Source organism: Leiobunum rupestre, chromosome 10 (assembly GCF_980474605.1).
Source record: "Leiobunum rupestre chromosome 10, qqLeiRupe1.1.hap1, whole genome shotgun sequence".
NCBI classification, from domain to species: Eukaryota; Metazoa; Arthropoda; class Arachnida; order Opiliones; family Sclerosomatidae; genus Leiobunum; species Leiobunum rupestre.
The window spans coordinates 35,416,457-35,431,736 of record NC_143393.1 but is presented as its reverse complement, the minus strand read 5'-3'; the positions used below and the strand labels follow the sequence as shown (position 1 = coordinate 35,431,736).

Here is a 15,280-nt window from a genome sequence, read left to right as displayed (position 1 = left end):
ATTTGTAATAGTTTTTCGTTCAAAGCGTTTAGTGGTTTTTTCGCCGTCACAGTAGTAGGTCCCGTTGTGTTTTTTTTTCGCGAAAACAGGCAACCTACTCATCTACCAATTGACTTTTTGGCATCGGGCGTAATTTATTGAAAATAATTCACCCCGAATTTCATTTGATATTTTCGTGGCCCATAGTCCTAATCATCGCCGCTAATAGCTTTGATCCCCGTCGGCGAATTCGAATAAATTTTACGTTCTATACGCTCGTTATTTAGCGTCATGTTTTTCGCGGTTTGTTGGGCGATTTAGCTCACCGCGTTGGCGTTACGTCGACCTAAGTTGGTAATTTCTATCGAAGCTGATTGAGACGGCGTTTATAAACTTAGTAGCGGACTTCGCTAATAAGGATGCCCCTATGAAAATAATAAATAAACGATAAGTCCGCGGAAGAAAGCCAAAAGCAAATTGGCATCTGTCCCCGGCGATAGTCCGTTTAAAATTCATTAGGGGTTCCGCGGTTCTAAGTACATTTTCAACATGGCCGGGAAAAATAAAAAAACTCTTGATTAAAAATACGTCTTTAACACGCCCATTGTGGTTTTTTTTTGCCCCATCGACGTCATCTCGAACTTCTGGAATTGAACCGTCAGCGTGGTTCCCCACCTTTCAAACCCGCTGTACTTTTTGCCTTTCGCTGGTGGGCCAGAATAGTTCCGCAACGGGGGGTGGTTGCTGGTTATTACGTATAACCTCTTTCTAATGGTTGTTAAACAACTTGGATGGTAATAGAGTTTTAAACTATATCTTATCTCATCTTCTTCCCTTTTTTTTTCGTTCTCTTTGACACCGTCCGCAGGAGAGCGCCCCTACAAATGTCACCTGGCAGACTGTGGGCGAGCCTTCATCCAGCTGTCCAACCTGCAACAGCATCTGAGGAACCACGACAGCCAAATGGAACGCGCCAAGAACAGACCCTTTTGCTGCAACATCTGCGGCAAGGGGTTTGCCTCCGAAAGCAGTCTCAGAACTCATCGTGCCAAGGTGAGTTACCAGAAGACCATCTTTCCCACCCGCCACCGACGCCATCCTTCTCGAAGGAGACCTCGGCTTGACCTTCGAGCTGGCAAATTAACGAAGATCGTTGAATCTTCGTCGTTTTGCTCAATGGTGACAAATTGTCCAAACCTAAAGTTCGTTGAATTTACGCCGTTTTATTTACAAAGGGTTGCCACGGTACCTGGAATTCCTGGAGAAGTCAGGGAATTTGATATGAGTATAAGAATCAGGGAATTTGAATGTGGGTATAAAAATCGGGGAAAAGTCAGGGAATTTGATATGAGTATAAGAATCAGGGAATTTGAATGTGGGTATAAAAATCGGGGAAAAGTCAGGGAACTTAAATATAGGTATAAAAGTCAGGGAATTTGAATATGGGTATAAGAATCAGGGAATTTGAATATGGGTATAAGAATCAGGGAATTTGAATATGGGTATAAGAATCAGGGAATTTGAATATGGGTATAAGAATCAGGGAATTGTAATATGGGTATAAGAATCAGGGAATTTGAATATGGGTATAAAAGTCAGGGAATTTGAATATGAGTATAAGAATCAGGGAATTTGAATATGGGTATAAGAATCAGGGAATTTGAATATGGGTATAAGAATCAGGGAATTTGAATATGGGTATAAGAATCAGGGAATTTTAATATGGGTATAAGAATCAGGGAATTTGAATATGGGTATAAAAATCAGGGAATTTGAATATGGGTATAAAAATCAGGGAAAAGTCAGGGAATTTGAATATTGCTATAAAAATCAGGGAAATGTCAGGGAAATTAATTTCAGTTACAAATAGGAAACGTTTTCTAAATTATAGGTTAAAAAATACAAAATCTTGACACAAAATAAGTCAGGGAAAATCTCCGGAGATTGTCAGGGAAAACCTGGAAAAGTCAGGGAATTTGATTGTGAAAAAACTGTGGCAACCCTGTTACCGTAGTTTGGATTAACTTAAAGAGATTGGCGATACTGTTAATCTCCGCCATATTGGTACTCAAAGCGATGGAACAAATAGATGTATAGTTTCGAAGTAAGACGCCGCGTCTTACTTCGAAACTATACACCATCATTTCGTAGGGAGTACGTGCGAGACTGTGCGTACACTTTTTTCTACGCGATTTCTTAAACGTGCTTAATTGCTATTACATTTATCACGCGTAATTTGCTTACTAAAAATAAAATGTAAAAGATTACCCCTAGTTTTTGGTGGCTAGCGCGAGGCGAACTTGTAGGTTAAACAGTCTATAAACTATAAAGCTACGTTTTCTAGCGCGAGCTTAACCTTGGCAATTCAGATGGTTTTACGACATCTTTCTTAAACTTATAAGTGCTTAGAAAATGTTGAGGGATTGAGCTATTAAAACCCCAGACGCGTGCCAACGTTTAGCGTCAAATTGTTGTTTTAAATTGCCCCTTTTCGGCTTTCAGGTGATGGTTAGATGGTTACGGAGACAGAAACGGCTGTTAATTGAAACACATTTTTTCCCCTGGTGTTGGGAAAAAAATTTCGACACCCACAACGCCGCGTTGAAATGGTTTTTTTGCCATTTACCACGGTAATCGTGGCATTTACTTTTCTGAAGAACAAAATATAATTACAGTGACGTTATAAAGCCAAATACAATATTATTTATAAATAAATAAAAAATCTACGTAACTGTACCTTTTACAGGGTTGCTACACGTCAGAGAATTCAGGAAAAAGTCAGGGAATTTAAAAATGGTCCTAAAAAGTCATGGAATTTTAAGAATTTGTAAAAAGTCAGGGAAAAATCGGGGAATTAAATTTTATATTGCCACTTTTTGAAGGTAATTTTACTCTAGATCTATGACAAATTCTATGATTATCATTTATTTCCTTGAACGTTAGGCAAAATTTTTCAACATTGCAATAACCCCTTTACTGAAATCTAAGTCTATTTAAATTTATTAACTTCCGAGGTATAAAATAAACATTTTGGCCTTAAAAAGTCAGTGAAAATCTCTTAAAATGGTCAGGGAATTTGAATCTGAAAATTTTGTGCAACCCTGTTTTACATTTTGAGCCATATTGCAGTGTAAATACATCCTCGGTTGTTTGGTGGAAAATTCGCACCCAAGATAATGCTCGTATAGTATTGTAAATATTAGAATATTCTAAAACGCACAGCCGTTATTTTATTATTATTAAAAGTACTTTTCAATAATTACCATAAATTATTATCCATGGGGGAAAGTTAACTTTAGGGTTAAACATACACCTTAATCGTAAATTTAAGTGTATTTAACCTTTCGTTCGTTTGCATTTCAACGCCAAACCAATGAAAATTATACCCAAAAATTGGATTTGAGTTTAAAGAAAATACTGCTTTAACCGGGGTAGGTACATTTGTTCGAATTTCATTCGTCCGAACCGCCGAAATAACAAATGTTTCAATTGTTCGAATTGGACAACTTGTTTGTTTCATTCGTCCGAATAGGTAGCATCACTTGTCCGAATTCTGGCGCTAAATTAGTATTTCTTATTGCTGTTTTTATTGTCCTTTTTTTTTAAAGCAAGAATTAAAAATTAAAAAAGTACATTGTAAATATCGTTGTTTGTTAGTAAGTGGGAATTGCGTTGAATGTTGTGGATATTTTAGGTTAGGTTAGGTTCACGTTAATGTTACTATTTTCTTATATTAACAATATTTAAAACAAAAACAACCAATTCCTAATGTTCGAAAAAACGGACAAACGATTATTCGAACAAATGAAATTCGCCAGTAAAGTTAACATAAATTGAACGACTAAATCACCAACAAAAGTTGTGATAAATTGTTCGGCCAAATGAAATAAGTTTTCGGACATACGATCCTGTTTTCCGGCATTCGGATATTTGTACCACCGTTCGGACGAATGAAATTCGAACAAATGTACCCAAATCCTTTAATCGTACCATTTTTTTTCTATGGAAAAAAGCATTGTTGACTAAAATCACTAATAAAAATGGCTAGCTTCGGTATGTCGCTTAGAAGTCAAACCCTTTTAATAGTCTAAAGCAGGGGGGATGGAGGTTAAAAGGGTTTCTGTGTCTCCTCTTAATTATTATCCTTCAGCTAATAACACTCTACACTCGGAACGAACGATTTAATTATTTAAATACGTTAATTATTATTGAGTCTTAGTAGGTATAGCTTCACCTGTCTGTCTTTAAATTCGAGGTAGAAAAGTCTTGACTTTTGTCGGGTTTAGTTTTTTTTAAACTAGCGAATACGCTATCGCCATCTCACGATAGATATAGGTACTTTCCTTCTCCGTGTTGCGCTATTATTCGCGAAATCGCAGTTTAGAAGTTCACACTTAAGTTTTGTATTAGTTAAATAGCTAATGGACCATTTTGGTCTCGCTTTTTTTTTTGCTTTAAAACTAGACTTTGTACAATCCAGATTATTATTATTATTCCTTATATTATGAAAATAAAAATTTTATTAGTATTAACATAATCTTTTTTAGGCCCGAGAATAAATTTATCAACAGAAAGTACCGTTAACTTTATGCTAGGGTAATATTAAGGTTATTACTATTATTTTTCCACGAGCCATAGGTATTTCCACCCATGGGCCCTAGGTATTTTATTCCCCACGGGCCCCACGTATTTGGTTCCCCACGGGCCCCACGTATTTGGTTCCCCACGGTCCCCGCGTATTTGGTTTTCCACTGGCCCCACGTATTTGATTTTCCATAAGGTAAATATTACAGTAACTTTATAGACAATAGTTTAGCGGTTACGTCAATTCCCTACGAAAAACATCGGGGTTTGTTCCTATGTCGTATACTTGTTTTGTTGATGGTTATAGAACAGATTCTTGGAATCCGTCTCGTCCACGTCTAAGAGTATATATTCTTGGCGCGCGTGCCAGCGCTATTTCGTCGGCCGAGCGGACAGGTGCTGGACAGTCTTTATCGCGCGCCCCACACGCTCCTCCTTCTCCATTTAGCCGAAAAAGGGCAGGTGTTTTTATACGCGGGCGGGCTGCCCTTATTTTTAATGGCTGTTCCGTTAACTACTCGACCCTCAGTCGCCCTCTAACGGAAAGTTCGTGCCCTATTTCGGCTAATACCTTTCGTCATACTAATCATAATCGGGGTTGGGTGTTTTTTTATCAGCGCGTCCTTTCGCGTAAAAATGGTCAATTTGTGTCGGTCCAGCCGGCGTCCGGCCCCCGAAAGGAGGCTCCGCCTACGCGCGGGCCTATGACGAAAGCCAGCGGCGAAAGCGTAGGCGGATTCTCAGCCGCTTAATCGCGGAGGGTAGGGACGAAGAACGCTTGCCAATGCAAATCTGATGACGTACAGCTGTGTCTTTTTCTCCCTCAGCAACACGCCGCCCTGATCGGCGGCGCCAGCTCGCAGTCGTGCCCCATCTGTCACAAGATCTGCGTCAACGGCGAGGCGCTGATGGAGCACATGAGGCTCGCCCACAAGGACCCCAACACCGGAGCTCCCAGTAAGCGCAAACGGGGCCGCGTGGCCCGCCGCCAACAACAACAGAACGGCGCCCCAAACGGGCCCTCGACTTCGAACGCCGCCGCCCGCGAAAACAACCACCACCCGGGCCACCACCAGCCCGCTCCGCAGCACCAACAGCAGCAGCAGCAGCTGCACCAAGCGGCTGGTGGCGCCGAGTCGCCCGGCCGCAACTCTCCCTCCTCGTCCTCTTGCCCGCCCGACTGCTCCACGTGCTGCTCCCCCGGTAATTCGCCGCCTTCGTCGGCCTCGGCCCTGGCCGCCACCCTGAGCGGGGCCGTGGGCCGGGCCGCCGCTTCGTACGCGGCCGGGGGCCCCGGCGGCGGAGGCGGCCTGTTGGCGGCCACCATGAACATGGGCCATTTCATGATGCCCGCCGTCATGGGCAACGCTGCCGCCGCCGCCGCCCTGGTGGCCCACTCGGGCAACCACCACCACGCGCAGAATTCCCCCTACAGCGCCCACCCGTTGGCGGCTCGACCCCAATCTTCCTTCTTAACTCTCTAAATGATCGTCGAAGTAATTGTCGTTAAAACCCCCCACCCCGGCTCGCTATCAAATCTCGTCGTAAAACGGCCCGTTTTTTAGCGGAAACTAAATTTTCCACGGTATCTTAGCTTCCTATTTAGGCCAAGAAATCGCGGACGATCGGTCGTTAGGTTATTAACGACGGTCGATACCTATCGTTAAAAAGGCGTTTTAAAACGAAACAAAATAAAGCACCATGAGAGATTTTTACATATGCGTAACAAAGGCTGTTTACGTTAAGCCCTAAATTACTGTTGAGAATGTTCGTAGTTTTGCCGGAAACGTTGAATGAAGGGGGAAGGGGTCTAATTACCGGTGGGTTTCAGACACGCTGTTCCAAAAAATTATAATCATGTTTTGAAAGAAAATATTGAATAGGCATTTTAAAGGCAAACTTATTTAATGTTCTTTTCCCGGTTTTTTTCCTCGAGTTTGGTGCTATTTAGTTAATCGTATTTTAATTTTTTTTAAATAACGTGCAAAGATGGCGGTTTACAGGGTATGAAAAGAAATGTGGTAATTGCGTATAAAAAAAAGTTGACTGTTTGTTACGTTGCTAAAAGCATTTAAAAATGAACAAATTTATCGTAAGGAAAGCGAATCTCATAAACTGATTTTAAACCTTTTTGCGAATATATTGTCCCTGTTTAGGCTTAGCTAGTGTTTTATTTTTCAATTTTTGTTTTTTGAGGAAATAGTTTTAAATATCGCGTGTTTAATAAGCTTTTTTTCTTTTAAAAAAAGGTTAAAATTTCTTAATTTTTTTCATCGATGAAATTTGAATATCGATATAAATTAAATTTAGCATATTCTCTATATGTTCCTAATTGTTCGAATTAAAATTTTTACGCCATAAAGGATGAAAAAAACCGCGAATTTGATTAATGTGTAAATATTTTTAATTGAAAAAGGTTTACGCTAAAAGTTAGTGGAAAAATTTCAAAGCGAATTTAACTACGGCGTTTTGAAGCTATTTGTCGTTGCTGATAATGGGGTTCAAATATCCCTATACCAGTATTATCGTTATCGACGGTTTTTATTATAGTTTTCGATCGCGTTTATTTTGTTTCAAACCTACTTAATAATACAAAATATACACTCATGGTGCTACTCACTTTAAGAGTCCTTGCCTTTTCTCCGATTCGTGGGGTCTGTAACGATTCGGTCGTTACGCGTTGCCTCTCGGTAAATATCAACGACGACAGAAATGGACGGTTTTCAACGCGCCACAAACCCCGCTAATATTGTGGGACTCACAAGGTTGCTGCTCTTATTCAGTTCGATTTTTGTTTATATTAATATCGTATCGATATTTTCCTATCGATAATATTAATATCATGTCGATATTTTCGTATCGATAATTTTACGTTATTCGCGTTTATTTTAACGACCAATTCAAAACTGCAAATCCGTTTAGGGAAAAACAAATGAACTGAATTTTTAGTTTTAACACCGTATAATATTTTGGTTGTTTACAAATATCGTTTGATGGGAAAAAAAAATATGTATACTATAGATATTTAGCTTTTAGAAACTTTCATCTTAATCCTACTGGCTCAAAACTCAAATCTTCATTACATAGTTTAGAGAAAATTGTTTAGACGATTTTGTACTGATGAAATAAAATCGTAGGTTTTAGGGTCGACGTTCGACAAATATTCAAAATCGATTAATCGAACGAATTTGAGGCTTTTAGTCGACCACGACAACCGATATATCGCGGTTCGTCGACTGGTTGTCTTTATATAGATGAAGTTCCTACGTTTATCGCCCTCCTTCGGTGTTTCTTGTAAATAGATAATTCTTGGGATCCATTTTTTCTATACAATGTTGTTTCCCCATTTCTCTGCTAATATTATCGTCGATAGATTTTATCTAGTTAACTTTTCCCACCAATAACGAAATAATCGACAAACTTTCGAAATATGTCGACGAGTGTTAAAAAAAATGAAAGATTTAACGAGAATCGAATGAAATCGATATTATCGTTCGATTCGATCGAAACTTATCGATCGATTAAAATTTATCCTCCGTACCTTGTTAAAACTAATGTTCAAACAAAAAAAATGGCAATAATTTTAGATAATTATGGATTTAAGGTATATAGAAATAAGAATTGACTGCGATACGAATGTGTGAAGTTTTTCAAATCTCAAATATATTAACGATGTTAAAATTGCAAAAAACAAAAATCATGTTAATGTCGCTAGGTTTTGTTTGTGAAACAAAAAGTTGACCCGTGGAATAGGGTCCTTGGAATGATTGACGAGGAAAATGTTGCTGTATAGTTGTATAACGTTTCTGTTTGTAACGGTTAAGTTTGTGGTGATAGTATTCGTCCAGAACAATCTGAACAATTTAGGAGGATGTTTCTGAAAGGTTATTTAGGCTGTTCACTTAACACCGAAAAATCGGTGAAGATAGCGGCGGACAACCGAACTATTACGATATTTTCACTAAACGCAACTTCAAATAGTGCGCGTCTACGTTTTCTGACTCTCGATAAAAACGAAGCGTCTAAATAAACGTTTAGTGTAAAATTTAGTACCTAAAATTGTCCGCTCGCGTCAAACAGCGTCGGCCGAATAACGTGAATAATGTATTCATCCGCGTCCTATATAATTGCGGTGATGGAAGTAGTGCCTTACGTGTTTAGATAAACAAAAAGGACTATTTATCGTGTATTTAAATTTCGAAAAAACCCTTCTTTAAACCTCATCATCTTGGCCGTTGTAAATTTTAGGGTTTCCAACGCGCCGAATATTCGTCTAATTGTTAAAAACGAATTAAGGTTCGTCATCATTTCCCCGTATTACTAGGATAAAACAAATTCTCTAATTAAAAATTAAGCCCCGCCTGTTGTTGTTTTCGGATTTTGATTGGCTTTTAAAACCGGGTTATTTCGCTCGAGGGGGTTAGGCTTAGAAATTAAGAATATCGTTATTACAATTAATCCCTGGTTTTTAGGGGACGGGTAACCAATTTAGAATAGTTTTTGTTGCCAGGATCAGTGAAAAGAAAGCGATTCATTGTTCCGACCTCGCGGGGCCCTTAATTTTGGCCGCATATATTAGCAAGATTACACTTAGATAGTTTTTGTCCCACCCCTGCTTAAGCTTCTTTTCCTAATTAATATTTTTTCACCCAATTATTTCTCCGTTAATTGTTTTTATTCCGTTTGTAGCCTTTCTGGCCCTAATTAGACTCTTTCGTTGAAAGTAATTCGCCAATTTAATCCTCTTAAGAATTATTTTTCTGATACTAAATGCTCCCGTTAAGTCGAAAGGTGCGCCAATAAACGAATGCCAAATTCGTTCCCTACTTTTAAATAATTTTTTTAATTAACTAAAAAAAAGATTATTTATTAAAACCCTGAGTCACATTTCTAAAATGACTTTAAACTGTTTTTAATAAGTTATTGCAAAAAAAGGTTTAACTTTGACTATATAAATACTGGGCTTATGATTTTTCTGAGCTGAGTTTGAAATTCGCGACAGTTAATTAATTTTCTTTCATCAAATTAATTTCATAGTGCGTAAAACGAAAGTTAGCTATTTAGTTTTTGCGCAACTACGCGTAGAAATACTATCGTAAAAAGCTGAGATACTTAGTCTTAACTGAATGTTGTTAAAGAAGTATAAAATATAATCAAAAAAATGCATTTCCATATTTACCGTAGAATATATATAATTGGTCCGTATATTTTGTGGAAAAATCTTTGCCAATTATTTTACAGTCAAAGTTTTTAAATTATCGCAAAATAGAAGTTAAAAAAAAATTCGAATTGTTTTTTTTATATTGTAAATGTTTTAAATTTTAAAAAAATTGTGGCTTCGAGTTCCTTTTTATATAAATATTTGTAAAATTTCGCTCTTCGTTGTTTTATTGTGACGCAAAAAGTTTGGCTCTCTTTTCATTTTGTGAAAAACGGCATATACTCTAATTGATCTCTTTTACATCTTCGATTTAAAATTCGTAAAAAAAAAAGAACTTGACGAAAAACGCGAGAAAAGTGTGAAAAAAAAATGTTGTTTGATGTTATATTAAAAAGTGTGAATTTTCATGTTGGAACTTGTGACGAAAGCGGAAAAACGAAAAATACGTTAGACTTAACCGAGTGATTAAACCAGTTGGACAGTACTTGGAAGACAAAAGAAACTACAAGCAATTTGTTTTTTTCGAAAAAAAAAATGGAAACTTATCGTAATTTTCCGAGTGCTTTTTTTCACGTTCGGGACTTAAGAAAGTGCGCGTTCAAAACTCAACCGCGCTCGGAACAAGAAGTTTTAGCTTTTTAACGTAGTTACTAATCTCACAGCCCTCTCATCTTTAAATTTAAAACTCTTCTTCAAACAGTTTAACCGAAAAAAAATGAAAAAAAAACTCAAAATCTATTCAAGTAATGGTAGTAGCAAAAACTTTTCTAACTGCCATTTTTTCGCGCGCACGGTCGTTACAACAACTAAACTTGTGTATCCGTTAAACGAAATATCTCGATAAATAAAAGAAAATGAGACAAAAACTATCGATTGTATCGGAAGCGAAAACTAATAGTGTCCCAATCTTTGGCCAGTTATAAACGCGACTTCGACACTTTGGCATATTTATGAAAATTGGTGTTGGGATTTATGTAGACAAACAAAACCCTGGCCAGGATCTTCAAAGCAACCTTTTGAGTCCTCTGTCGTATAACACGATCTCTCGCGATTCCCCCCCTCGCCGACATTTTAAGTTTAAGAGGACGAAGCAAATTTTGAGAGTGACAAACGCGGCGCCGTTTTTGAAGTCGATGGCCTGCGCAAAAAAAAACAGAAAATTTTGTGATGTTGTAATATAGTGAGCAGTGGTGTTCGTTGTTGGTACATTTGAAATTTTTTGATGTTGAATATATATATTTTTTTCATTTTCCGCTAAAAACCAAAAAAAAAAACAACAAACCAAAATTGGATATTTATATTCTAATTTACTTTTGTCGTTTTGAGATAATTTCGAGGAATTTAGCGAATTGGCGGACTCAAAAGGGTTGCTTTTACGATTGTAGCCGCGGGAATCCGCGTTGAATGTTTTCCAAAACCCCCCTTAGTGGATTTCCGCCCCCTTTTCGTTACAATTTGATCGTTTAGTTAGAAACGTTTGATTTGGCGATAGGCTGGCTTACACCTATTTGATTCGGACTTGGTTGGGAATTGTAACCGCGGCGCAGCAACCCTTTTGAGAGTGGTTAACGAGGAATGATAGAGATTCGAGCGTCAAGCGCAGCCTTATTTTGCAAGTAGACGAGCCTACTAGGGACTGACGTCGCCGATTGGTGGCGCGCGGCATGAGTGGGTGATTCCTCGTTAACCGTCGATCGTCGTCAGGTAGCGATCCTCACGGCGACTGAATGTGTCTGGACAATCTTGGCCGCAACTCGGTCCACTCTGTTCTCTTCTTTTTCTCTCTCCTCTCCGAATCTCTTCGAATCTGGTTTGTGTGTGTAAACGCAAGTCTTTTCGTTCGGTGCAGCGGGCAAGCGGCGCACGACGAACCACCCGTGTCCCATTTGCGGCAAGACTTACGTCAACGAAGGTTCCTTGAGGAAGCACATTTCCAGCCACCCGGAAACGGCGGCCGCCTCCGCAGCCACCCCTCTCCGGATGTGGCCCTGCTCAGTCTGCCAGAGCGTCTTCACCCAGGAAGCCGGTAAATCCTCTCGCGCTGCACTGTCCCTCTTCATCTTCTACACCACCTACTTCACCCCATTGCACTCCTATCGCTGTTTCACCATTTTACTGTTTTTTTGGGCTATTTTTTACTACTTTTCACGTTGCTTTTAATATCTACACTGTTCGATACATTTTGACCCAAATTACGTAAGTTATCGAGAAACCCGGATTCGACTAGAACTTTTACAAATAGCTAATTTTAAACGTAAATTTCCTATACTAGGTGGTTTCTTTTCGCTTGTTCCGGGATTTCGGAGTAGGGTAAGAAGAGTAAGGCTATGATGCCATTTTACACCGATTTTGTGGTGGCGACTAGTTAGAGTGGCCTTTTTAGCCGAGAAATTCTGGATCTAAGAAACTGTTGCAAAATTAGTTTGTGTAGGGTTTGCCAATATAACTTCAATGTTCGACGAAGGGCTAACCACTCTTAGACAGTCTGTACACCGGATTACGCTTAGATTAGCACTGCCAAAGGCAGGGACTTCAAAGTCTACGCGTAATCCCATTAGTACAGTCAAAGGTACGGCTCTGCACACCGATTACGCGGAGTGATCAGCCCCTCGATGTTCGAATCCTCGCCAAGCATACTTTTGCGACAGGCGCTAAGTTGGCCGTGATTCTGGCTAGTAGACGACCAAATACAATTTTCTCCTTTAACCTCCTTTTCAGAAGGAGTAAAAAGAGTAGCACTAATACTCCGGAACAAGCGAATAGTATATGGGGTAGATTAATTCTCATCCCCGGAACAGGCGAATAAAACGTTTTAGGGTAAAAAGACTACACTTTTAGTCCGAGAACAGGCGAAAAGAAACCACCGAATAATAAGAATTAGGGGGGTCAACCTGTCCGTTTTATTGTGTTCTTTTTTGTAACTCGTTTCGCGTGTGTTCTCAGGTCTGCTGCATCACATGGAAAACATGCGCATGGACCCAAAGCACCAGTTCGCGGCGCAGTACGTGCTTAGCAGGGCCGCCGCCGAGCGCCGGGAGAAGCAAGTGGCCGGGCCCTCTTCCGCCGGCACCAGCAGCGCCGCCGCACTCAGCGCGGTGGGGGCCCCGGGCACCTCGGACCAGGGCCCGCAACAACTGATGGGCCACGCGGAGCAACGGAGCAACGGCTCGCAAGCCGGACCCTCGACCTCCGGGGTCATGTCCATCGGGATCTTGCCTCTCGCCGGACACCATCAACATCCTTAACTAAGCGCTGCCGCTCTGCTAAGTACTCTTTTTAGATAAAATTATTCTAAACCCGGACAAAAAGGAAATGTTTTTGTCTCGAAACAAAAATCACGTGTTTTTTTTTTATTATAAGAATAAGCTCGCCCGGAAAGGAACCAAAAAAAATTCGAGGAAAAACTTTTTGATTTAGTTTTCTTTAAGAAACTTTTTATATTTTTAAATTGCACCGGAAGTAAAAGGAAAAAAATGGCGGAATGAAGAAAATGAAAATCAGAACAAGCCGCTCTTCGTTTTACTACGAAACACCCGTAAAGAGAGCTTTTATAAAAGAAAACTAGGGTGACCCCGTATATTGTTGTTGCGATGTTATATATAAAAAAGGTGGCGCTTATCGTTAAATAGCGCAGCGCCATCACCCGGTGGAAGTTACGCTGGTCGGCGGGCCAATAAAAATCTGTCAATTTTTTTATTATTTTGTTTTCTAAAAACCAAAAGAGAATAAGAAAAAACGGCCGATCCTAGAATGAGACCTTCGGGAAAAAAAAATTTGCCCCCTTTTTGAGAATGTTAAACCAGGTACGTCGCGGAAATTGCTGTAAACTTCGAAACGTACTTGGTCAAATGAAATATGGTTTTAAAACGATGACGATATTATCGATCTCTGAAAGAGTCGATAGTTATCGATCGACGGATATAAAGCGCCAGTCTTCAGTCGGAAAACTAACAAAAGAGATAGAAATGTCGTTCCACCGCCTAAAAGTGTCGAGGGAAACGTTTCTTTAATTTTTATAACGCGAGAAGAGGGTTAAAATCAAGAAATCGTTTTAATTAAATCGTACTTTTTGCTAAAATTCACCTATGGTTAACGACCGAATCGTTAACCGATAATTCGTACGTGGACGATTGCTTACAAAGCTCGTCTCGTCGATAAAACGGTTCCGCTCGTCGTTATCCGCTTCCTTTCATTTAAACGATATTTTATAAAAAGTTAAAATTTAACCCTCGGTCGTTTTACATTTTGTTAAACAGTAATGTTTTAATTTTTTTTACGTTTCTATGATATTAATATTAATTAATCTTCGCATCATCATCCGTTTCTTCTCTCAAATATAATAGGATGCATTCTGTGATAAAAAAATGAACCTATATTTTTCCCGGTTTTTCGAATCCAGCGATCGCCGCCGTCGTCAAACTAAAAATAAATATTCAAACATTTCGAAACAAAAAAGACCCGCATGTATACAATAAACAAAAAAAAACCAAACAAAATCAATGTACAACCACCGTCAAATTAATAGCAACACGCTGTCGATACGGCAGTTACAACTTCAAAACATACAAAAATATCTACCCGTTATAGTCTCTAAAATAATACTACCGTAGACCGTCAATTTTCCCCACCGTTGCAGTTTCCGAAAAAAAAAAAAAACTTTCGGCTCCGCCCCCAAAAATAAAACTAACCAATACAAGTTTTGGTCGTTAACCCGCCAAAATGTATCGCGTGTTTCTTAACGACAACGTCGAGAATTTCTTCCGACGCGCGCGCGTTCGCGTTTAATTTTTTTTTACACTTTTTTGTCGGCCGTCAACTCTAAAAAGAGTCGTAAGCCCGCCCCTTTTTTTTTAAATTAATTGGAGTCCCTGCTCTTGTTTTACGTTTTGAACGGTTCGGCCCCGCCCCGAATAGTTAGCCCCGCCCCCGCGTTACGCCCTTTCGTTATAAACGTCGTTATTTTTTTAAGCTACAAATTGTTTTTTTTTGTCCACACTTAGGTTTTTTTAGATAATTTTAGTGAAATTCCCGAAGCAAAAGCCTTCCCCGCCCACACGAACCGAGCATTATATTATAAAACAAATAGTGTCGGAGCCAATTTTCTACACTAGCTCGCCGGCACTCTAAAAACACATCTCCATTATACAAGTTGATATAACTAAAATCTCTTTTTTTAAAAAAATACACGCGTACGCGTACGTGTACGTGTAAATATATATAAATATAAATATAAAAAAAATGTTCAGTGTTAAAAAAAAATCCCCAAATCTCGTTTTTTTTAGTTGGTAGATAATTTATAGTTACTATATACCATGTATGCTCTTTCTCTCTCGTCAAAAGAAATAAAACAGAAAATGAATAAAAATTATCGATCGAGATCGATCGATAACTTAGTGTATCGATACAAGAGTGGTGGTCCCAGTTTTCCTTAAATTTTTGATATTATTTAAATTTAAAGTTAGATATGATTTTTCAAAATATGAAACGGTAAACCTCAAATAAAATCAAACATGGTTGGCTAAAATATATTTTAAATTGTTGGGCCATATAGTTAAA

At 39.0% G+C, this 15,280-nt stretch overlaps 1 protein-coding gene across 6 annotated transcripts in view; it reads left to right on the top strand.

Moving 5' to 3' along the window:
• LOC149925532 (zinc finger protein rotund-like) overlaps window positions 1–14,858 on the top strand; it is a 395,345-nt gene extending 380,487 nt beyond the window's left edge. Inside the window, exons 6-10 of one of the 6 annotated variants that reach the window (XR_016477085.1) lie at window positions 848–1,032; window positions 5,370–5,520; window positions 11,556–11,750; window positions 12,668–13,979; window positions 14,068–14,858. Coding sequence is in view for 5 of the 6 variants with exons in the window: in XM_090161414.1 (XP_090017540.1) it covers window positions 848–1,032; window positions 5,370–6,047 (863 nt within the window). In the remaining variant the exon portion in view is untranslated. Of the gene's footprint in view, window positions 1–847; window positions 1,033–5,369; window positions 10,591–11,555; window positions 11,751–12,667 lie in introns of those variants that run through there. The other 5 variants (XM_090161416.1, XM_090161418.1, XM_090161422.1 and 2 more) reach the window with 5 other exon arrangements.
• The last annotated feature ends 422 nt before the right edge of the window (window positions 14,859–15,280 follow it).